The 23,396-nt window shown below is 39.8% G+C and overlaps 1 protein-coding gene across 1 annotated transcript in view; it reads right to left on the minus strand.

Moving 5' to 3' along the window:
- The window catches only part of GFM1 (G elongation factor mitochondrial 1), a 52,202-nt gene extending 31,466 nt beyond the window's left edge, over window positions 1-20,736 (minus strand). The window contains exons 1-8 of the mRNA XM_052656277.1: window positions 20,569-20,736; window positions 18,161-18,313; window positions 16,566-16,698; window positions 15,914-16,118; window positions 13,628-13,744; window positions 10,571-10,721; window positions 776-930; window positions 132-216 (exon numbers count right to left, since the gene is read on the minus strand). Of these exons, the coding sequence (XP_052512237.1) occupies window positions 132-216; window positions 776-930; window positions 10,571-10,721; window positions 13,628-13,744; window positions 15,914-16,118; window positions 16,566-16,698; window positions 18,161-18,313; window positions 20,569-20,658 (1,089 nt within the window). The 5' untranslated portion in view covers window positions 20,659-20,736. The remainder of the gene's footprint in view (window positions 1-131; window positions 217-775; window positions 931-10,570; window positions 10,722-13,627; window positions 13,745-15,913; window positions 16,119-16,565; window positions 16,699-18,160; window positions 18,314-20,568) is intronic.
- Window positions 20,737-23,396: the final 2,660 nt, after the last annotated feature.

Below are 23,396 nucleotides of genomic sequence, written 5' to 3' on the forward strand. Positions count from 1 at the left end.
ACAAAGTAACTTCACAGCGGAGGACTCTGTAACTAAATCTTTCCTAAGAGTCACTTTGTAATAGGAATAAAAGCCTAAAAGAAAAGAAAAATTCTATATACATCAGTTAAATACATTAGGAAGCAACTTACCTCCAGTTTAAAAGCCAGGCCAACAAATGGATGGGAACTGTCTCTTTTGGGGTTCATTAAGATTTTGGTTTTCTCTTGGGAGTCACTTAAAATAAAAGACATATACATTTGTGAGATGCAACATTTGATATTTCTTTTATATCAATTTGTTTCATCAGAATATTACCTGAGAAAAAGCACACTTGCACTGAACATTTCTGAGCTTATTCTTAAGTGAAATTTCACTGAATGGGATCAACAAGAATAACTTCTGGCCAATAATGCACTATGACAGGACCAGAGTAGAATAATAAACACAAAATGAGTCTCAGAAAAAAATAATGAAAGCTTAAAAAATTTTTGTTTCTTAAATAACATAAAAAAAAAAATTGGTTCCAAATGAGAAAATTTTCTAATGATGTAAATCTTGATAATGAAACAAACCATATTCTAACTTACAAACAGAATATGATATGGGAAGGTATAATAAATATTTTTCTTTATGCCAAAATTGTTACCCAACAAAAATAAAGATTGGTTTTTATAAATTATTGGAAAAAACCCACAAATGCAACATAATTTCTAAAACCATTCTTAAATTCCTTTCCAGTGCACAGATGTTAAACTCTCTGTGCATAGACTAGAAATCAATTTCCAAGACTTACTCCTGATTAAGAATAGCATAATTCTGGACTTCAGATGGATTCGGGAGGTATTCTAAAACAGCATCTAAAAGAGGCTGAACTCCTTTGTTTTTCAAGGCACTTCCCAAAAAGACAGGAGTAAATGACCTGTTTAGAGTAGCTCTTCGAATGGCAAGCTACAAAAGAAAAAATAATAATAATAATTAGTTCATCTGAAAGTTACATTTTGTGTTTCAGATCAATTATAAAGCAACCAACGAATGAAATAAATTGATACTCTTTGGAGTACTGGCTTTAGTGGAGACTGGAATGGGGTTCTCTACAACTTAAGGTCAAAATATGCCCCGCCCCAAAATAGAAAGAAAAAGGCTATTTAACTTTCAACACTGTAACTGCTTTCAAGCCTTAGAATGTCACTAACTTTCGATCTGGAGAAAAAACTATACAGGACAGTGTACATGGTATGTTAAAAACTGTGTAAAATAGAGGAAAAGGCAATATATATGCAAATAGAACAAAACAAAAATCTATGGAAAGAAACACCAGAAACTATTAACTGGCAACCTGGTTTAGGAATGGGGCCCAGAGTGGCTCAGACAGAAAAGAATCTGCCTACAATGCGGGAGACCTGGGTTTGATCCCTGGTTGGGAAGATTCCCTGGAGGGCATGGCAATCCACTCCAGTATTCTTGCCTGGAGAATCCCCATGGACAGAGGAGCTTGGCAGGGTTCATGGGGTCATAAAGAGTTGGATACGACTGCGCAGCTAAGCACAGCACAGAGCACCGGGCAGATGAGAGCCAGGTAAGGGACTTCTTACTGTGTACCTTTATATAGTTTTTAAATGTTTAAACCATATGAAAGTATCATCTATTAAAAAAACAATTAACCAATTTGTTTTCTTTTTTTAAAGGATTAAACATACGGGAAGCCAAACCAGTGCAAGTTGCTCATAAATTAAGGGTCCTGATAGTAACAGGCTTCAAATAACGACCTCCTGGTCCTGTACCAACCTCTCGTGCAAGCACCATCCATGTGCCCCAGCCTTGCTCCTCAGGGGCTACTGAGTACAGGCCTCAGAGGGGGCAGTAGAGCTTTAGCTCTGGTGGCTGGAAGAGGCCAACAGCAGTCTGTGCTGTGGCCACAACCCACCACAGTTGTTGGTGCAGCAGAAATACGGAGCAGCATAGTTATTTCTCAGTCCTCAGGAAAAATAGAAACCTAGATATTCCACAAGGCTAAAAGCAACACATTTATAACCACAATTTCTAAACATCACAATGAAAACTAGGATAACAACTGAGCACAATAAAAGGAGTATAAAAAGCAGAAAATAAGAGTGTTAAGAAAGCAATTACTATTTGAAACTCTCTTAAAAACTTGCTTTTTCTAGGAACCAGAAATGGCTTGGTCACTAACCACTGAGGCTACCTTAGGCCACAAAGTCACATTTTTGACTTTCCAACCCTCCCTTATATGCAAAAGTAGGAACGAATGAATCTTACCACACCTTCTTTACTTCCACTGAACAGAGAAACACGAGTGTGGTTGATAAATAGAAAAAAGGAGAAATTAAAGCTAAACCTATACCAGCCTAACAAAAGCTATGTTCTTACCCCAAATTTCCCTTACTTTTTTAAGAATCACATTCACACTTGAAAACTGTTGCCTTCCCACTGTCCCTAATATATCCAACGATAACACAGAAACTACAGTATACTGCACCCTGGAAGAAAGCAGGAAACGCAGCAGGACTGAAAGCACTCTCGCTGAAAGCCCCCTGCAAGGCTGGCCCCTGGCTGGCTTCTGGGAGTCTGGGTATCGGGATTCCCAGCATTCCAGAGCTGGTAAGACTGGTTCACTGTGCCTATACTGCTGCAAAAACAGTGGGATGTATGCTATATACCTGCTTTCCTTCTCAAAGTCTGGAAATTGGTATGTGCTAGGCAGGGTGTGTCTACGTGAGTATGTGCGTCGTTCAGTCACACCTGACTCTGTGACCCCATGGATCATAGCTGGCCAGGCTCCTCTGTCCATGGAATTCTCCAGACAAAAATACTGGAGTGGGTAGCCAATCCCTTCTCCAGGGGGATCTTCCCAACCCAGGGATTGATCCTAGCTCTCCTGCATTGCAGTTTAATAATTTACCATCTAACCTACCAGGGAAGCCTTATGTGACCAGCCTCCAGTGAAACCTTGGGCACTGAGTCTCTAATGACCTTCTCCGGTAGCCATTTCACAGGTACAGTCACAACTTGCCGCTCGAGGACACAGGCATGCACAGCAAAACTCCACCTGAGAGTGCCTGGAAGCTTACACCTGGTTTCTTCTGGACGTTACCTCACACGTCTTTTCCCTTTGCTGATTCTGCTTTGTACTCTTTCACTGTAATGTACCAGAGCCATGAGTGTGACTATGTGCTGAGTCCTGACTCCCAGTGAATCACAGAATCTGGAGTGGTCTTGGGGACTCCTGACACATTGCCTTTAATAGATCAAGACCTCTCTTTGGTGGTTCTTAGGATACCCTGCTTGACCTTATTTAAGGCCCAGACCTATACTTTCCTATACGGAGTTCTTTAGTCATTAGAGAGCTGAGGTGATAAGGCCTTTCTGAATGGTACAGAACTCAAGCTGAGATATGTTAGTAAGCATGTCAGTTTCAACAGGGTTCTTTCCTTGTGCACCTGATCTATAAACTCCCTGAGTGCATTGTATTACATACATTGTTTATTTATCTTATCTCTGCTAAGTGCATGAAGTGGTTTGGCAAAATAAGTGTCAGTCTTTTTTTACTATGATAACGTAAACATCACAAAATTGACTATTTTAACCATTAAGTAAGTGTACAGTTTAGCAGCATTAAGTACATTCACATTGCTGTCACCACTATCTGTCTCCAAAACTTTTCATCACGCCAAACTGAAACTCTGGATCCATTAAACTTCCCATTCTCCCCTCCCCCAGCCCCTGGTAACCACTGTCCTACTAGGAACTTGACTCTTCTGGCTATCCCACAGAAGTGTAATCATATAATATTTGTCCTATTATGTTTGGCTTATTCCACTTAACGTGATATCCTTAAGAGTTACCCATATTGTAGCATGTATTAGAATCTGGTTCCTTTTTAAAGCTGAATAATACCCCACTGTATGAACACGCCAATGTTATTTGTCCTTCATTCACTGATTGGCACTGAGTTGTTTCCAACTCTGAGCTACTGTGACTCATGCTGCTATCAACACTGGTGTGCAAATATCTGATCCCTGCTTTCAATTCTCTTGTGTACATAGAAATGGAATTGCTGGACCGTATGGAAGTTCTTGGATATGAATTTGAGCAAACTCTGGGAGACAATGGAGGACACAGGAGCCTGGCATGCTACAGTCCATGGGATTGCAAAGAATCGGACACAACTTAGCAACTGAATGAAACAACATGGTAGTTCGGGTTTAATTTTTTTTTTTGAGAAATCACCATACTGTTTTCTACAGAAGAAGCATCATTTTACATTCCCACCAGCAATGCACAAGGATTTCAATTTCTTTAAATCCTCATCAACACTTGTTACTAAGCTTTTTAAGCTTTTTAAGTAACAGTCGTCCTAATGAATAAAGTGGTATCTCACTGTGGTTTTGATTTGCTTCCCCAATGACTAGTGATGTTGAGCATCTTATCATGTGCTTATTGAGTCATTTGTTCTCTTTTATGGAGAACTATTTAAAAACTGAATACCAGTCTTAGGCAGGTGATTTTCTCTTCATTTTAAAGAGCTGAACAATCAAGTAAAGAAATCTATATGGCCTTACAAATAGTCAACAGTGTACATTTCTAGTTTATCTTCTCTCTTTTTAATAAGGATATGTCCAAGAGGTTGGCTGTGTAAGTATCCCCTTCATGGCTTACTACCTTTGTGGCGAAGGGGCTTGTATAACTCAACGAAGTTATGAGCCATGCCGTGCAGGGCCACCCAAGATGGACGGGTCACAGAAGAGAGTTCTGACAAAACGTGATCCACTGGAGGAGGGAATGGCAAACCACCCCAGTATACCTGCCGTGAGAATCTCATGAACTGTATAAAAGGCCAGAAAGATAAGACACTGAAGATGAGTACCCCAGGTGTCATATCTTTTTGGCCTTTTATACAGTTCATGAGAGTATTGCATAGGAATGTGGAATGTCAGGTCCATGAATCAAGGAAAACTGGACATGGTCAAACACAAGATGGTAAGCATAAACACTGACATCTTAGGAATCAGCGAACTAAAACAGACAGGAATGGGCGAATTTAATTCAGATGACCATACACCACATTAACAAATTGAAAAATAAAAGCCACATGATTATCTCAACAGATGCAGAGAAAGCCTTTCACAAAATTCAACATCCATTTATGATAAAAACTCTCCAGAAAGCAGGAACAGAAGGAACATACCTCAACATAATAAAAGCTATATATGACAAACCCACAGCAAACATTATCCTCAATGGTGAAAAATTGAAAGCATTTCCCCTACAGTCAGGAACAAGACAAGGGTGCCCACTTTCACCACTACTATTCAACATAGTTTTGAAAGTTTTGGCCACAGCAATCAGAGCAGAAAAAGAAATAAAAGGAATCCAGATTGGAAAAGAAGAAGTAAAACTCTCACTGTTTGCAGATGACATGATCCTCTACATAAAAAACCCCAAAGACTCCACCAGAAGATTACTAGAGCTAATCAATGAATATAATAAAGTTGTAGGATATAAAATCAATACACAGAAATCCCTTGCATTTCTATACAACACTAATAATGAGAAAATAGAAAGAGAAATTAAGGAAACAATTCCATTCACCATTGCAATGAAAAGAATAAAATATTTAGGAATATATCTACCTAAAGAAACTAAAGACCTATACATAGAAAGCTATAAAACACTGGTGAAAGAAAGGACACTAATAGATGGAGAAATATACTGTGTTCATGGATTGGAAGAATCAATATAGTTAAAATGAGTATACTACCCAAAGCAATCTATAGATTCAATGCAATTCCTATCAAACTACCAAAGGTATTTTTCACAGGGCTAGAATAAATAATTTCACAATTTGTATGGAAATACAAAAAACCTCGAATTGCCAAAGCAATCTTGAGAAAGAAGAATGGAACTGGAGGAATCAACCTGCCTGACTTCAGGCTCTACTAAAAAGCCACAGTCATCAAGACAGTATGGTACTGGCACAAAGAAATATAGACCAATGAAACAAAATAGAAAGCCCAGAGATCCATGCACCTATAGACACCTTATCTTTGACAAAGGAGGCAAGAATATACAATGGAGAAAAGACAATCTCTTTAACAAGTGGTGCTGGGAAAACTGGCCAACCACTTGTAAAAGAATGAAACTAGGACACTTTCTAACACCATATGCAAAAATAAAATCAAAATGGATTAAAGATCTAAATATAAGACCAGAAACTGTAAAACTCCTAGAGAAGAACATAGGCAAAACACTCTCCAACATAAATCACAGCAGGATCCTCTATGACCCACCTCCCAGAATATTGGAAATAAAAGCAAAAATAAACAAATGGCACCTAATTAAACTTAGAAGCTTTTACATAACAAAGGAAACTATAAGGTGAAAAGACAGCCTTCAGAATGGGAGAAAATAATAGCAAATGAAGCAACTGACAAACAACGAATCTCAAAAATATACAAGCAACTCCTGCAGCTCAATTCCAGAAAAATAAACAACCCTATCAAAAAATGGGCCAAAGAACTAAACAGACATTTCTCCAAAGAAGACATACAGATGGCTAACAAACACATGAAAAGATGCTCAACATCACTCATTATCAGAGAAATGCAAATCAAAATCACAATGAGGTACTATTTCACACCAGTCAGAATGGCTGCTATCCAAAAGTTTACAAGCAATAAATGCTGGAGAGGGTGTGGAGAAAAGGGAAGCCTCTTACACTGTTGGTGGGAATGCAAACTAGTACAGCCACCATGGAGAACAGTGGGGAGATTCCTTAAAAAACTGGAAATAGAACTGCCATATGACCCAGCAATCCTACTGTTGGGCATACACACCAAGGAAACCGGAATTGAAAGAGACACGTGTACCCCAACATTCATCGCAGCACTGTTTATAATAGCCAGAACATGGAAGCAACCTAGATGTCCATCAGCAGACAAATGGATAAGAAAGCTGTGGTACATATACACAATGGAGTATTACTCAGCCATTAAAAAGAATACATTTGAATCAGTTCTAATGAGGTGGATGCAATTGGAGCCTATTATACAGAGTGAAGAAAGCCAGAAAGAAAAACACCAATACAGTATACTAATGCATATATATGGAATTTAGAAAGATGGTAATGATAATCCTGTATGTGGAACAGCAAAAGAGACACAGATGTATAGAACAGTCTTTTGGACTCTGTGGGAGAGGGCGAGGGTGGGATGATTTGGGAAAATGGCATTGAAACATGTATAATATCATATGTGAAATGAATTGCCAGTCCAGGTTCGATGCATGATACAGGATGCTCGGGGCTGGTGCACTGGGATGACCCAGAGGGATGGTATGGGGAGGGAGGTGGGAGGGGGGTTCAGGATGGGGAACACGTGTGCACCCGTGGCAGATTCATGTTGATGTATGGCAAATCCAATACAACACTGTAAAGTAATTAGCCTCCAATTAAAATAAATAAATTGATATTTAAAAAAAAATTCAGATGACCATTATATCTACTACTGTGGGCAAGAATCCCATAGAAGAAGAGGAGTAGTCTTCATAATCAACAAAAGAGTAGAAATACAGTACTTGGCTACAGCCCCAAAATAGACAGAATGATCTCAATTCGTTTCCAAGGCAAGCCATTCAACATCAGAGTAATCCAAGTCTACGCCCCTACTACCAATGCAGAAGAAGCTGAAGCTGATCAATTCTACAAAGACCTAGAAGACCTTCTAGAACTAACACCTAAGAGATGTTCTATTCACCATCGGGGATTGGAATGCAAAAGCAGGAAGGCAAAATATACCTGGAGTAACAGGCAAGTTTGGCCTTGGAGAACATAATGAAGCAGGGCAAAGGTTAACAGAATTCTGCCAAGAGAATGCACCAGTCATAACAAATACCCTTTTTCAACAACATAAGAGACGACTTTACACATGGACATCACCAAATTAGTCAATACTGAAATCAAACTGACTATATTCTTTATAACTGAAGATGGAGAAGCTGTATACAGTCAGCAAAAACAAGATGTGGAGCTAACTGTAGCTCAGATCATCAGTGTCTCATAGCAAAATTCAGGTGTAAACTAAAGAAAACCAGGAAAAACAACAGGCCAGCCAGGTATGCCTTAAATCAAATGCTGTATGAATTTGCAGTAGAGGTAACAAATAGGTTGGAGCAACTAGATCTAATTAACAGTAAAGAACTACTGACAGAGGTCCATACTGCACAGGAAGTGGCAAACAAATTCATCCCAAAGAAAAAGAAAAGCAAGAAGGCAAAGTGGTTGTCTGAGGAGGCCTTATAAACAGCGGAAGAGCAAAGTGATAAGCAAGGGAATGAGGGAAAGGTATATTCAATTAAATGCAGAGTTCCAAAAAATAGCTAGAAGAGGCAAAAAGGCCTTCTTCAATGAACCATGCTTAATAATAGAAGAAACAAATGGGGAAAGGCTAGAGATCTCTTCAGAAAAACTGGAAACATCAAGGGAGCATTCCGCCCAAAGATGGGCACAATAAAGGATAAAATGGTAGAGACCTAGTAGATGCTGAAGATCAAGAAGAGATGAAAAGAATACACAGAAGAACTATACAAAGAAGATCTTAACGAACCAGATTATTACAACAGTGTGGTTAGTTGCCCAGAACCAGACGTTTTGGAGTGTGAAGTCAAGTGGGCCTTAAGAATCCCTGCTGTTAATAAAGCTAGTGAATGCGATGAAATTCTAGCAGAACTATTCAAATCCCTAAAGGATGACACCATCAAGGTTTTCAGGGCAACAAATCTGGAAGACCCAGTAGTAGCCACAGGACTGGAAAAGGTCAATCCGCATCCCAATTCCCTAGAAGGGTAGTACCAACGAATGTGCTAACCATCAGACAACTACACTCATATCCCATGCTAGTAAGGTCATACTTAAAATCTTGCAAGCCAGGCTTCAGCATTATGCAAATGAAGAACTTCCTGATGTCCAAGGTGGGTTTAGAAAAGGAAGAGGAACTAGAGATCAAATTGCCAACATTCCCTAGATTATAGAGAAAGCAAGGGAGTTTCAGAAAAACATCTATCTCTGTTTCATTGACTACGTTAAAACCTTTGACTGTGTGGATCATGACAAACTGTGGAAAGCTTTTAAAGAGATGGGAACACCAGATCATTTTATCTGTCTTCTGAGAAACCTGTATGTGGGTCAAGAAGCAACAGTTAGACCCCTGTATGGAACAACTGATTCGTTCAAGATGGAGAAACGAGTACAACAGGGCTATCACCCTGTTTGTCTAAGCAACACATTGAGCATATCATGAGAAATGCTGGGCTGGATGAGTTACAAGCCGGAATCAAGATAGGTGGGATAAACATCAACAACCTCAAATATGGGGATGATACCACTCCAGTGGCAGAAATCGAAGAAGAACTAAAGAGCCTCTTGATGAGGGTGAAGGAGGAGAATGAAAGAGCTGGCTTAAGACTAAAAAAAAAACAAAAACTAAGATAATGGCATCTGACCCCATACTGCATGGCAAATAGCAGGGGAAAAGGTGGAAGTAGTGACAGTTTTCCTCTTCTTGGGGTCCAAAATCACTGCACACAGTGACTGCAGCCATGAAATCATAAGACAATTGCTTCTTGGCAGGAAATCGACGACAAACCTAGACAGTGTGTTGAAAGCAGAGACATTACTCTGCCAACAAAGATCTGTATAGTTAAGTCTATGGTCTTCCCAGTGGTTCTGAGAGCTGAATGGTAAAGAACACAGAATGCCAAAAAATTGATGCCTTCGAACTGTGGGGCTGGAGAAGACTTGTGAAAGTCCCCTGGACAGCAAGGAGATCACACCAGTCAATGTTAAGGGATATCAACCCTGAAAATTCACTGGAATGACTGATGCTGAAGCTGAAGCTCCAGTATTTTGGTTACCTGATACAGACAGCTCATTGGAAAAGTCCCTGATGCGGGGAAAGATTGAGGGCAGGAGAAGAGGGCGTCAGAGGATGAGATGGCTGGATGGCATCACCGATGCACTGAACATGAACTTGGGCAAACTCTGGGAGATGGTGAGGGACAAGGGAGGCCTGGTGTGCTGCAGTCCACAGGGTTGCAAAGAGTCGGGCTTCGCAATTTCGCAACATGACTGGGCGACCGAGCAACAACAATGGAGAACTGTCTATTTAAAAACTGAATACCAGTCTTAGGCAGGTGATCACTTCATTTTAAAGAGCTGAACAATCAAGTAAAGGAAACTATGGCCTTCCAAATAGTCAACAGCGTACATGTATAGTTTATCTTTTTTTTCTTTTTGCTACAGATAGGTTCAAGAGGTTCACTGTTTAAATATCTCTTTTCTTAGAACAAACTGATTCCTTTCCCATTTTATGTAACTTACTACTTAAAAAAGGAGTAATATGCCATGTCACACTTTTTTTGAAGGAACCAATTATGTTAAACAACTTTGCTTGGATTTCATTAATAAAGCCCTTACATAAAAGCATCATGTCCCTTCCCTACAAAAAAACAAAAACAAAACCCAAAAAAACCCTCTTTTTCTTGTTAATATAAGACATATTTTGAGAGCACCTGCCTTTAAATCTGAGATTGAGGGAGTTTTTTCTTCCAGAAACATCTCTCCAAGTTGTTCATCTGAATTAGCAACACATTCAATCAGCTCCTGCCGGTGGCCTGCTGCTGCCGCCCTGAATTCTGCTGGAATTTCCCCGTATCGAACAATCTGACTAAGAGAAGAAATGTTTTATTTTGGTGCTTTAAGAATATTCAATTAAGTTGTAATTAACTTTACTCCAATAAAAATTAATCTGGAAAAAGAATATTCAATTAAACATATAAGTTATCAATGAAAAAGATAAACTAACAGCCAAAATGTTTTTTGAGGTAAGAGCTCTGATATTTTTGCATTAAAATCACAAATAAGAAAAATACGTATCTGTAAAATTCAGACGGAACAGTGGACAAAATACTTTAAAACAGGCAAAGCAAATCGTTCAAGGTTGTACTACCAGTATATATATTAGCCACACACAATTCAAAGCCAAACTGACTCCAAAGCCCATGAGTACAGCTGACCCATGAACAATACAAGTTTGAACTGTGCAGGTCCACTTATACAAAGATGTTTTTCAATAAACATGCAAAAATACTTGTATTACATTGTGTGCAAGACTTGTATTGAAGTGGACAGGCTATCATTATGTAGGAATAAGTAAGTGATATTTAATATGAAATTTAAAATGTGTTAAGTTTTATTACTGTTTTTTAACTTTGCTTTCACAGAATTACATCCATACAGTACGCCTCTCTCACAGAATTAGAAAAATTGTATACCATCACAGGTAATTTTTTTAAGTCACAATATTTCCAATACTGTATTAGGAATATGATTATAATATTATATGCCATAAACAATTTTATAATGACTAGGCTAGGCTACTGCTTTACACCAATTACACTAGGCTACCATAAAGCAATACAGTGCTGCTTCTTTCTTATCAATGCATGAACTGTTATACCTGTAAATAAATATGAATTTCTTTTCATGTTATCTTTTCATTTTTGATAGCGTCCAGTCAACAGTAGGTTATTAGTAGGTAAGTTTTAGGGGGAGTCAACAGTTATACTTGAACTTTTGACTGGATGAGGGATCGACACCTCTAATCTCCACACTGTTCAAGGGTCAACTGTACTGGAAAATTCTATTAACCAAATTAATCAGAATATCACAGTGTTTGACAAGCAAGATTAGAGACTTGACTATTCCGGGTCATTAATAACAAATTCAATTACACAATTCTTTTTAATACAGAATACTCCATTTTGTAGTTAAAAAAAAGTTTACTAATTATGATAGACTCTCCAAACTTGACCTCTATTCTCCATTCCTTTAGGGGCCAGATAGCTAAAAGTTACAAATAAATACACACAACAGAGAAATGGACATACTTGATATTTACAAACATCAGTCTGAACACTTTAAAAATATTTCTTTAAAAATGGAATCTAATGTCAAGCAATAACAAGCTTTTCAGAAAAAAAATTCCTGAAAAAAAAAAGGGGATGGGGAAGGGAGAAGCAAATTGCAAATAGTCAGAAAATAATTCTTATTATGCTAAAGAATGGCTCTTCACAGCCTTCAGAATCTAATTTCTTCCTTCCTGGCAAGGTCCCTGCTTAAGTCTTTCATTTTGGAAACTTCCTTTCAAAATATACATACCCAGTGGTCTAGGGCTGAGAAAAGGCGCAGGTATATTAAGACGTTCCACCTGTGGTTCTGATGCACAACAAAGTTTAAAAACCTCTACTTTAGAAGACAGAAATGTGTGCACTGGTAATTCTAGGCAAGCGATGTAATCATTTACTTAAAAATATTTTTTGAGTGCCTATTTTGTACCAGACAGTTCTAGGGCTGGGGACACAGCAGTGAATAAACCTGATAAAAATTCTTGTCCCTTACATTCTAAGGAGTGAGAAGTAAACTTGGTTGTCATTACTTAGTTGTGGAACAAAAAGTGAGAGAAACGCCTTGTCCACTGAATAGGCTTGAACGTCTCCTTACGTAAAAGATGGTCAATAAAGATAAACTCTATAGTTATCTGATCACAATGGCTTTCATCCACCTGCCAGACTAGTAATCTCAGTTCCAAAACAGAGGAAGTAAAGTAAAGTAAATGTCGCTCAGCTGTGTCCGACTCTGCGACCCCATGGACTGCAGTTCCTCCGTCCATGGGATTTTCCAGGCAAGGATACTGGAGTGGGTTGCCATTTCCTTCTCCAAACAAAGGAAGGGACCCCCTTAAAAAGGACCTTTGGAGAAACTGCCAGGCTCCAGAGCGACTCTTCAGAACAAAGGATCACTTACAACTCCCCACACTGTCTATTTAGCGCCACTTGAACTATGGCGTTCAGATCTGAAACATCAGCGCCACTTGGGAGCATTCCAGAAATGCAAATACCAGGCCCCACTCTATAGCTACTGAATTAGAATCCCTGCAAGTGGATCCAGATATGTGCGTTTTTCCAGGTGATTTTTCTGAATGCCACAGTTTGATAAGCACTGGGCTTTGTATGCAAAGGTCTCTCAAAAGTTGGCTGATGGACCAAATACCATGTCAAAAGTTACCAATTTGCTTTTTGTATTGTCCAAACTACATTCTTTTATTTATAAAAGAATATGTAACTTCTTTTACACATTAATCTTTTTATCTTTGTAATCCTATAAAGCAGAGAAGTATTTATAATCCCTTCTTTCTTCCCAGCTTTTATAACAATACTCACGACACAGTAGTTGTTCCAACAAAATCTACAGAACGAATGAACAGATTGATGAATAAAAGTAGAAAAGAGATATTACATCATTAGTTTAAGCTGAAGGCCTCCTTTCACCATACCATGTATATCATAATGTGATACACATATATCATCCAAAGAGTAATATACTCCCCCTTGGAATGAATGCTAAGCAAAATGGGAAGTGACTAGAATTAAATGCATTAAAAGAAAATCATCTTAGATGACATTTTTTTCAGTCTCATTTCAAAAAGGTTTATATTTAAAGCAGTCATCCATTTCCTTCTCTTTGATACTTTTTTAAAATATAAGATTTCAACAGTATATTTTTAACACTTACCCAAAGTCTCCATCAAAATAGATGGCTCGTTCCTCAATAAGATCTATAATACCTTTAAAATCATTCTCTAAACCAATGGGCAATTGCATAAACGCTGCATTATGACTTAGTTTAGACCTGAAAAATAAAAACACATGTTTACCCCTTTTTCTCTTCACCAAATTTCTTTGAACTGACAAAATAAATTAAAAAAAGAAATCAATAGCAGATCTTTAGAATTGATTAGCAGGTCAGAGCCAAAGGTACAAAGCAGCTGGGAACAGATTGACAAACTCATTGTGCTCAGGAAGCACAACCCTATTTAGGCAACAAAAATAACTGTAAGATAAGTGTTTTTCCCACTGGATCCCCAGAATACTCTGAATCAGACACAGAAGGGAGAAGACAGGCCACTGAGTGGTTGGCCAGGAAATTAAAGGATGGTGGGATAATTGTGCCCACATCTCCTTCTTGGATCAGCTAATACAAGTGAAGCCAAGTACAGCTATCCGAAAAGGAAGTTGCTTAGAGGGAAAATCCATACGGTGGTTATTAGACACTCATCATCAGCCTGTGCACGCAATCAGGCACAACCACAGAACGGAAATGACACTCATTGGCAGGAATTCACATTCAAGTAGAAACATGCTGTTCAGTCTGTGACTTTGACCAGAAAACTAAGAACTACCAAATATTTGAAGGAAACGAACAGCTTGAAAGAGATGGGAGTTCAAGAAACAGTACTAACTTCCAAGGAAAGAGTTACTAGAGAAAATAAAATGTAAAGATCCAAGAAGTAATCACCTCCATTAATATGAAACTGAACTACATTATTGCTGGGATTAAAAAGAACAAAAAGCAGGCTAAATAACAGAAGGGAAGCAGATGAATACCAGAGAAGTGAACTGGAAGACTAACCTCAAAAATCTTCTCATCACCCAGGGAAAAATGAGAAGGAAACAGAAAGTATGAGAAAGTGTGGCAGAAAAAGTAAGACAGAGAGGCCAGATTCAGAAGCTTCAAAACCTATTTAATGGGAATTATAGGATGAGGTAACAGATAAAGGGGAGTGGAGCAAAGTAGTATTTGACTGCCAAAATAGTCAAATAAATGCTGAAAGAGCATCTGCCTGGAATTCAGAAAGAGACTTGGTAGAAAGAGCCCGTCTATTGCCAACCACAAGTAAAACATAATTGTAACAAAAAGTGAAAACATTTCATTTTACCAAGAAAGCATTACAAACACCCAATAAAGAAAAGGTTCACTCGCATATTCTCAAACACGTCACCTCCATCAGAGAGCACACAGCAATAGCGTCACTTCAAGGCCCCTAACACTGCATCTCCTGTCATGAGACACATTAGTCTCTCCACTGCCACAGACTTGACTGCTACATCCAAGAGCTGTCACAGGAGACTTGAGTAGGAGCTCTATGGCTCCATCTACAGATCTACAAAAGGTAAAAAGTGAAATCGACTCTTCTCAAAGGCGTGTGAAATACATCGCGCTGTGAAAGATGTAAAATCGTGTGAAGACCACTGGGTTCTGTCTAGGAAGGAAGGACTGCTGCTGTCCCAACACATTAACTATTAGTGTTAAATCAGTCATACAGTAACTGATGAAAACAAGAACACAGCGCCGTATTGACAATTTAAGGCGTTAAATTAAAATTCCTCAAATAAAGGTTAAAACTGAAGACAACCCTTTCAGCGCAGTTCAGTCGCTCAGTTGTGTCCGACTCTTTGCGAGCCCATGAATCGCAGCACGCCAAGCCTCCCTGTCCATCACCATCTCCCGGAGTTCACTCAGACTCACGTCCATTGAGTCAGTGATGCCATCCAGCCATCTCATCCTCGGTCGTCCCCTTCTCCTCCTGCCCCCAATCCCTCCCAGCATCAGAGTCTTTTCCAATGAGTCAACTCTTCACATGAGGTGGCCAAAGTACTGGAGTTTCAATCCTTTACGCTTGTCTAAATAAACATGAAGTACTTTTACAATCTGTCCTAGATTATAACTTCTCTAATTACAACACTACAAATAACCAGATGAGTTCTGAATGCTTCAAATTCTCTAAAAATTTAAGTCATATTTCTCCTATTATACAGAGAAAGTAGTTGATAAAATCATATCACAAACTAAACTATGGCCATCAGGGTTCCATTTACTAAGATAAGTGATTCACATATGTGAATTTTAAAAAGGAAAAAAATATTAAGGATAAAGCTCAAAGACACTGAATTAACTGTGTTTCCAGATGTGCGGTCTGTTAGCTGGATCATAACTCCGCTCTGCTCTAAGGTGCAGTACCTCATCTGCTGCAGGGCCCTGGCTGGGTTGGAGCCCATGCGGTCCAGTTTGTTAATGAAAGTTAGAAACGGAACATTGTAGCGCTTCATCTGACGGTTGACAGTCATGGTCTGGCACTGCACCCCTCCGACCGCACAGAGAACCAGGACTGCGCCATCCAGCACTCTCAGGGCTCTTTCAACTTCTATTGTGAAGTCCACGTGCCCTGAGTGAGACAGAGACGTGTGTGAAGGTCTTAAAAAGCAGTCTGAATTTTTACAGCGTGCACAGGTGAAAGTCTACCTCTGATCATTATGGAAGTCTTCTAATTAGAATGTGGATTCTTTAAACCACCAATATCATTCACCAACCGTAAGGTCCAGGGGCCTAACAAAATCAAACTTCAAAAAGATACTAGGGCATGGGCACCTCTGGAATCAGCAGCAACATGTAAAAGGTAGGAATCTTCCTAGTCACTATTTATTTGCACTGGTTTTCAAAGAAATCACTTAAGGATGAAGTATTTTAGGTCCCATTCAGATTTCTCTAATAGGGAATTCACAGTTACACTTTTGGAGTTTTATTTGATATTAAAAAATGAGCTAGGTCATAGGAGAGGAAAGAAGTGAGTTGCTGCCCAAAAGGCTGCAATAAAACCAAGAACTCAACTCACCAGGAGTATCTATGATGTTGATATTGACATCTTTCCACATGGTATAGGTGGCCGCTGACTGAATAGTGATTCCTCTTTGTCGCTCTAGTTCCATGGAATCCATGACGGCACCAACTCCATCTTTACCTTTCACCTAAACACAAGCAGAGCAATTCAGATTTCTCTGTCCCTGCCTTCCAAGAAGGGAAGACATCTTTACAGAAGGAACCAGAACACAGAGAAACCTAACTGTCAAACCAAATCTCAGGAAACTTCAATCGAAAACTGATTACAGTATTTGGCCTCTATTAACAGTAACCCTTTTTTCACTGCTGTTGTCAGCAGCTGCTACCACTGAGCGTCACCTGGTCTTAAAAGCCACCCTTGCTCTCTCTGCCATGTTTCTCCTACCTGCCTTGTGTTAGTCTGTGAGCAGGTGTGCAGGGAACAGGTATTTCCCTTCTATGCTACTCGTGGACTTTGAGGGCTGGGTGAGAAGGATTCAGCTTCTAAAGTCTGTGATTTAACAAGATGGTCTTCATCTGAAGTAACACTTCTAAGTGGCAAGTTGAGTTACTGGATATGTTATGCCTTCAGGAGAGTTCCAAAATTTTCTAAAACAGTTTTTTCCTGGTAACTATAATTTTTAACTAGTAGGCTAATACTATACGTCAACATTTTAAACACTTTCCCCACTTAACATTATAAACATCTCTCCAAAACATTTAGAAGTATGTAAACATTATATTTATGGCTGCTTAGGGGTATATCATATTGACTTAACATTCTTTTCTTTTAATTTAATATGAGGAAAATTGCTCTACAATGTTGCGTTGGTTTGTCATAGATCAACATGAATCAGTCATAATTGTACATATACGCACTCCCTCTTAAGCCTCCCTCCACTTTCTCATCGCACCCCTTTAGGTCACAGATCACGAGGCTGGGATCCCTGTGTTACACAGCAGCTTTTCACCAGCTATGTATTTTGCACATGGCAGGGCATATACGTCTATGCTACTTTCTCCATTCATCCCACTCTCTTCTTCCCCAACCGTGTCCACAAATCCATTCTCTATGTCTGCGTTTCCATTCCTTCCCTGCAAACAGGTTCGTCAAAACCATTTTTCTAGACTCCATATATATATGTTAATATACAATATTTGCTTTTCTCTTTCTGACTTACTTCACTCTATATAACAGGCTCCATCTCACTAAAACATTCTTTTTTATGCCTAGTTAGTATTCATGTGTGTGTGTGTCTCTCTCTCTACTCATTTGTTGATGGACATATCAAGGTTGCTTCCAAGTCCTAGCTGTTGTAAATAGCACTGTGATGAACTCTAGGGTACACGTGTCTTTTTCAATTATGGTTTTCTCGGATTGACTTAACATTCTTAAAAAAACAATCTACTCAGGATACCCAGAGTGACGATTTCTAAAGAAACTCCTCAGAGCAACATTTCAAGCCAACCTGAGCTATCCACTTTGTGATTCTGATTAAATTTCCAGGGTTACCATCTTTCTAATCTTTCAGGATTGTGAAGTTTATTAAATCCTTACAAAACAATCAAACCAAGGTCAAACTAATCTGAAGTCAACCATGAACCCCATACCTCATGCATTTTTGCGATTCTGCCAGTGTAGTAAAGCACTCGTTCTGTTAATGTAGTTTTCCCAGAATCAATGTGAGCTGAGATTCCAATATTTCGTATCTTTTCATTAGGAATCACCCCTGATGAACACCATCGGCAGATTTTCCAATTAGCCTGAAAAAATAAGAGCTCGATTCAGTGCATTTCATGAGATAACAGTGGACAATTAGAAAGGGGTGAATGAGAAATCTCGATGAACACAATACGGCATAGGAGATAGCCTGAAAAGGCAAAACAGTGAATGTCTCAACTGTCAACTCCTATAACCAAGGAAGAGATTGCAAGGGAGAACAGGAAAAGCATACTCTTAAAAAAAAAACTCAGAAAATACATGCAAATTAATAAATTATTTATTAATAAATTAATAAATATAAATGGACAGATATTTTTACTAAATGGCACAGGTTTGAAACCATACACTGAGGCTGATAAAATCAGAAAGTTCCCAATAGCTGCTTTAATAGGAAATAGTTTTCACTCTAAATTTTACTTTGATTTTCCCCTGTTCCTTCTTATTGTAGATTCACAACTAGCAAGGATTTTTGAGGATTTTTAAGCTGTATGCGGAGGTGCCAATATGTTCAAGGTAGTGTACAAAAGGTTGCCAATTCCTTCTACCCCAAAACAATAACTTTTAAACAACAACGACAACTTTTACTCCAACTTTATTGTACTCCAGTGGTGACAGGGAATTCTGCATTTTATGCAATCAAGACATAATATAAATCTCTCCCTACATGACTACACATCCAAAATGCACTGCAGCCACTTCTAGATAAGGGGAAGTAGAAGAAAGTATGTAATTGATTTCCATTCAGAAAATGGAATCTGGGTGATCAGTGCTTAGTTGATTAAACTCCTGGGATATCAGCAAGCAAAGCAAAGTTCTGCATGACAGGAAAGGATCAACTCCTACCTAATGCAGGTCAGGAAGCAACAATCAGAACTGGATATGGAACAACAGACTGGTTCCAAATAGGAAAAGGAGTCCGTCAAGGCTGTACATTGTCACCCTGTTTATTTAACTTATATGCAGAGTACACCATGAGAAACTCTGGGCTGGATGAAGCACCAGCTGGAATCAAGATTGCCGGGAGAAATATCAATAACCTCAGATATGCAGATGACACCACCCTTCTGGCAGAACGTGAAGAAGAACTAAAGAGCCTCTTGATGAAAGTGAAAGAGGACAGTGAAAAAGTTGGCTTAAAGCTCAACATTCAGAAAACGAAGATCATGGCATCTGGTCCCATCACTTCATGGCAAATAGATGGGGAACCAGTGGAAAACAGCAGCTGACTATTTTTGGGGGCTCCAAAATCACTGCAGATGGTGACTGCAGCCATGAAATTAAAAGACGCTTGCTCCCTGGAAGGAAAGTTATGACCAATCTAGATAGCATATTCAAAAGCAGACATTACTTTGTCAACGAAAGTCATCTATTGTTTTTCCAGTAGTGACGTATGGATGTGAGATTTGGACTATAAAGAAAGCTGAGTGTCAAAGAATTGATGCTTTTGAACTGTGGTGTTGGAGAAGACTCTTGAGGGTCACTTGGACTGCAAGGAGATCCAACCAGTCCATCCTTAAGGAGATCAGTCCTGGGTGTTCTTTGGAAGGACTGATGCTGAAACCGAAACTCCAATACTTTGGCCACCTGATGCGAAGAGCTGACTCATTGGAAAAGACCCTGATGCTGGGCAAGATTGAGGGCAGGAGAAGGGGATGACAGAGGATGAGACGGTTGGATGGCATCACCGACTCAATGGACATGGGTTTGGGTGGGCTCCGAGAGTTGGTGATGGACAGGGAGGCCTGGCGTGCCGCTGTTCATGGGGTCGCGAAGAGTCGGATACGACTGAGCAACTAAACTGAACTGAACGCTAGTCCACTCTGCGACCTCTCCCCGCGTCCCGCAAAAGGCAGACAGAACAAAAGAAAGGTACTGGGAAGGTAAGGCTACAAATCAAATAACCCAGGTCAGCTAAAAGAGATAGCACTCAGCCCAACAACACGCTGTACTGAAAAGAACACTGGATAATGAGCCAGAAGCCCTGGGTTCGAGCCCTGAACACACTAATTTTTCAGTTGTCTTGATCTTCACTCCAGTTACCTCTTCTCTTTAAGGTATACCAAAAATACAAGGCTTAACGGGAGGCCGCCCAACCTCCCAGGGCACAGAGACGCTGCTCATTAATAACCAGCAGCTATGCAGATACCCAGGGGGCTTTTCACACTGAGGTCCATTCGGAGTTGTCAGTAAGGAGATGCCAGGGAGGGAGGGCTGTCGCTTCCCCCCTGGTCCCGGACGCACCGCAAGGTCCCGGGGACAGACCGTAGTGCGGTCTTGCCCAGCCGGACTCCACTACCTGCTTCCCCTGCCAGCTCAGGGCTGCGGGAACCCGCGGGAGCGGCCCGCGGCCCACAGCCGCGGCGGCGGCAGCTCCCAGCAACCTCATGGCGAACTCAGCACAGGAGAGAAGGCCCCTCGACTCCGGCTCTGTCCAGCAACCAGCACTACTACTGGAAGCAGTCAAAGTCACGCCGGCAATCAGTGCCGAAGAGCACTTCCGGGGCGAAGGATACGAGGGAGGAGAGAAAAAAAGAGAGAGGGAGAAGCTTCCGGATCTCAGGATAGAGCGGCGTCCTCCGCTGCCCGGATGCCCTCTACCGACTGGGAAGAGAAAGTGCAGTCGCTTTGCGTAGCTAATCAGGCTTTTTATGCATGTTGCCAGAAAGATGCAGCCCTTATTTGCTTTGCCTATACAGCAACGTGGAGAAATGTTTATAATATTTAAAATTAAAAATTCAAAATAGTTATTTATGCTACTAAAAGGATATGTCTAGTCCATATAGAAGATAGCATCCTTGAAATTCCACTTCGATTTCTTGGAGGCATAGGAGCTAGAGATCTTCCCCTCAAAACCTTCTTCTGCAGTTTTCGTCTCAAAGGAAACTCCATTCTTAGAGTTGCCGGGACCAAAAATGTCACTTTGAACCCCTGACTTTCCTGCTTTAGTCAGTCGGCATGTACTATGGGCACTACGTTAAAAAATGGATCCAGAATCTGCACCTTCTCCCCACCGCTCAAAGCACTGCTGTCTCTAGAAATTACTGTCATAGCCTACCCGACCTTACTGCTTCTGCCCTGCAGCTGCTCGGTCTATCCTGTTCACAGTCACTAAAAGGGATCCTTTTAAGCCCGAGTGTGTCATTTTTCTGCTGAAAACACCCATCCAGTGAATCAGTCACTGTCATCTTTAGCGTAGGCTTGAAACTTTTTATAACTTAATTTTTTAATCTGAAAGCTTTTTATTACCTTAAAAATTTAAATAACTAAATAAAAAAATATATAACCTTCAGAATAAGCACCTACAAAGCCTTGCTTGAGCAGCCAAGGCGAGCGTAGCCCTACTTCACTTGCTCTTTTTCCTCTCTGCCTCCTTGCTGACCCTCACATAACCAGGGCCAGGTGCTCTCCTCCTGATACAGGCATGACTCTCTCCCTTCTCTGTTCAAATATCCGATCAATTAGGTGTTCCCTGACCAAGCTCTTCCCTATGTTGTGCACTGCTTCATTTTTCTTCAGAGCTCTTCTTAGATAGATCCAGACACACTTTACACAACTGTCTGTTGTCTGACTCTCCCAATGAGAACTGCTCCAAAAGGACAGTGATGTGATTTTGGTAATTGCTGTACTCCTTGCTTTGCTCAATAAATACTTGTTAAATGAGTAAGTGCAAACAAATAGAAATCAGAGTATATTACAAGAGACAAGAAAAACCATAGATTCGATCATGAATTTTGGGCTTATTTTATATCAACCATGTGTTAATTTGTAGTAAAGGACTGACTTTGACGAATAAATCCATTAATGTTGAATACACTTTTAAGCAAACTTTATTTGTAGGCTTTCAAAAATTGAGTCTTTACAAACCTTTGTATTTGTTTAAAATATACAAATTAAATAATAGTTATGTAAATGGTAATAAAATTAAGGTTTTACTTTAATTTTAAGGTATAATTTAAGTACAAAGGTGTGTTACTTTTGAAATTGCTTTTTGAAATCATCATTTAACAAACTAAATTTCCTAGAGTAAAAATTCATACTCTTCCTGTGTGTGTATATTTATACTCATATTTTTCTGTAATTATTATACCAAGTATATTCTTAATTTTTTTATTAATCACCACTTTTAACCAAAGTAATAAACTTTTGTTTGCTCCACAGAAAGAACTGGAAGACAAAAACCAAAAACCGTCTAGCCAGGTTTCACACTTTATAAATTACTTAAGTTTTAAAATAGCAAAAAACACACATATATTTAAAGTAGTTGCACATTCTGCTAATTCATAGTCATTTTATAATATATAAGAATAAAGATAAGTTCAATGAAGGTCCTGATTCACTGCAGTGAGGGTCTAGTCAAACCTCAGTAGACTCTCCAAAATATCCTAGCCTGACTAGCCGAATACTACCGTCTTAGCCCATTCAGTCTGCTATAACAAAAGCACCATAGACTGGGTGACTTGTAAACAACTGAAATTTATTTCACACAGTTCTGCAGAGTGGGAAGCCTGAGATCAAGGATCCAGGAGATTCAGTGACAGTGTGTGGAACTTCCTGGTTCGTGGCGGCCACCTTCTCACTGTGTGCACACAAGGCAGAAAGCACAGGTGAGCTGTCAAGGGTCTTGTTTGTTGTTTTTGCTGTTTAGTCGCTCTGTCATGTCTGACTCTTTGCAACCCCATGGACTGCAGCCCACCAGGCTCCTCTGTCCACTGGATTTTCCCAGGTGAGAATACTGGAGTGGGAAATACTCCAGGAAAATACATTTCCTCCTCCAGGGGATCTTCCCAACCCAAGGATCAAACCCACATCTCATGCATTGGTAGGCAGATTCTTTACTCCCAAAACCACCAGGGAAACCCAGGGTCTCTTTTTCGTTGTTGTTCAGTTGCTAAGTCATGTCCCACTCTTTGCAATCCCATGGACTGTAGCCTGCCAGTCCGTCCTCCACTATCTCCCAGAGTTTGATCAAATTCAAGTCCATTGAGTCGGTCTCTTCTACAAAGGCTTTAATTGTATTCGTGAGGGCTCCACCCTCATAACCTTACAAAGGCCCCACATCCAAATACCATCACATTGCCATGAGCAAGTCACCATTTTATACCAGTGTGCTCCTGCCACTGCCCT

The sequence above is a fragment of the Budorcas taxicolor genome, chromosome 1 (genome assembly GCF_023091745.1).
Source record: "Budorcas taxicolor isolate Tak-1 chromosome 1, Takin1.1, whole genome shotgun sequence".
In the NCBI taxonomy this organism is placed as follows: Eukaryota; Metazoa; Chordata; class Mammalia; order Artiodactyla; family Bovidae; genus Budorcas; species Budorcas taxicolor.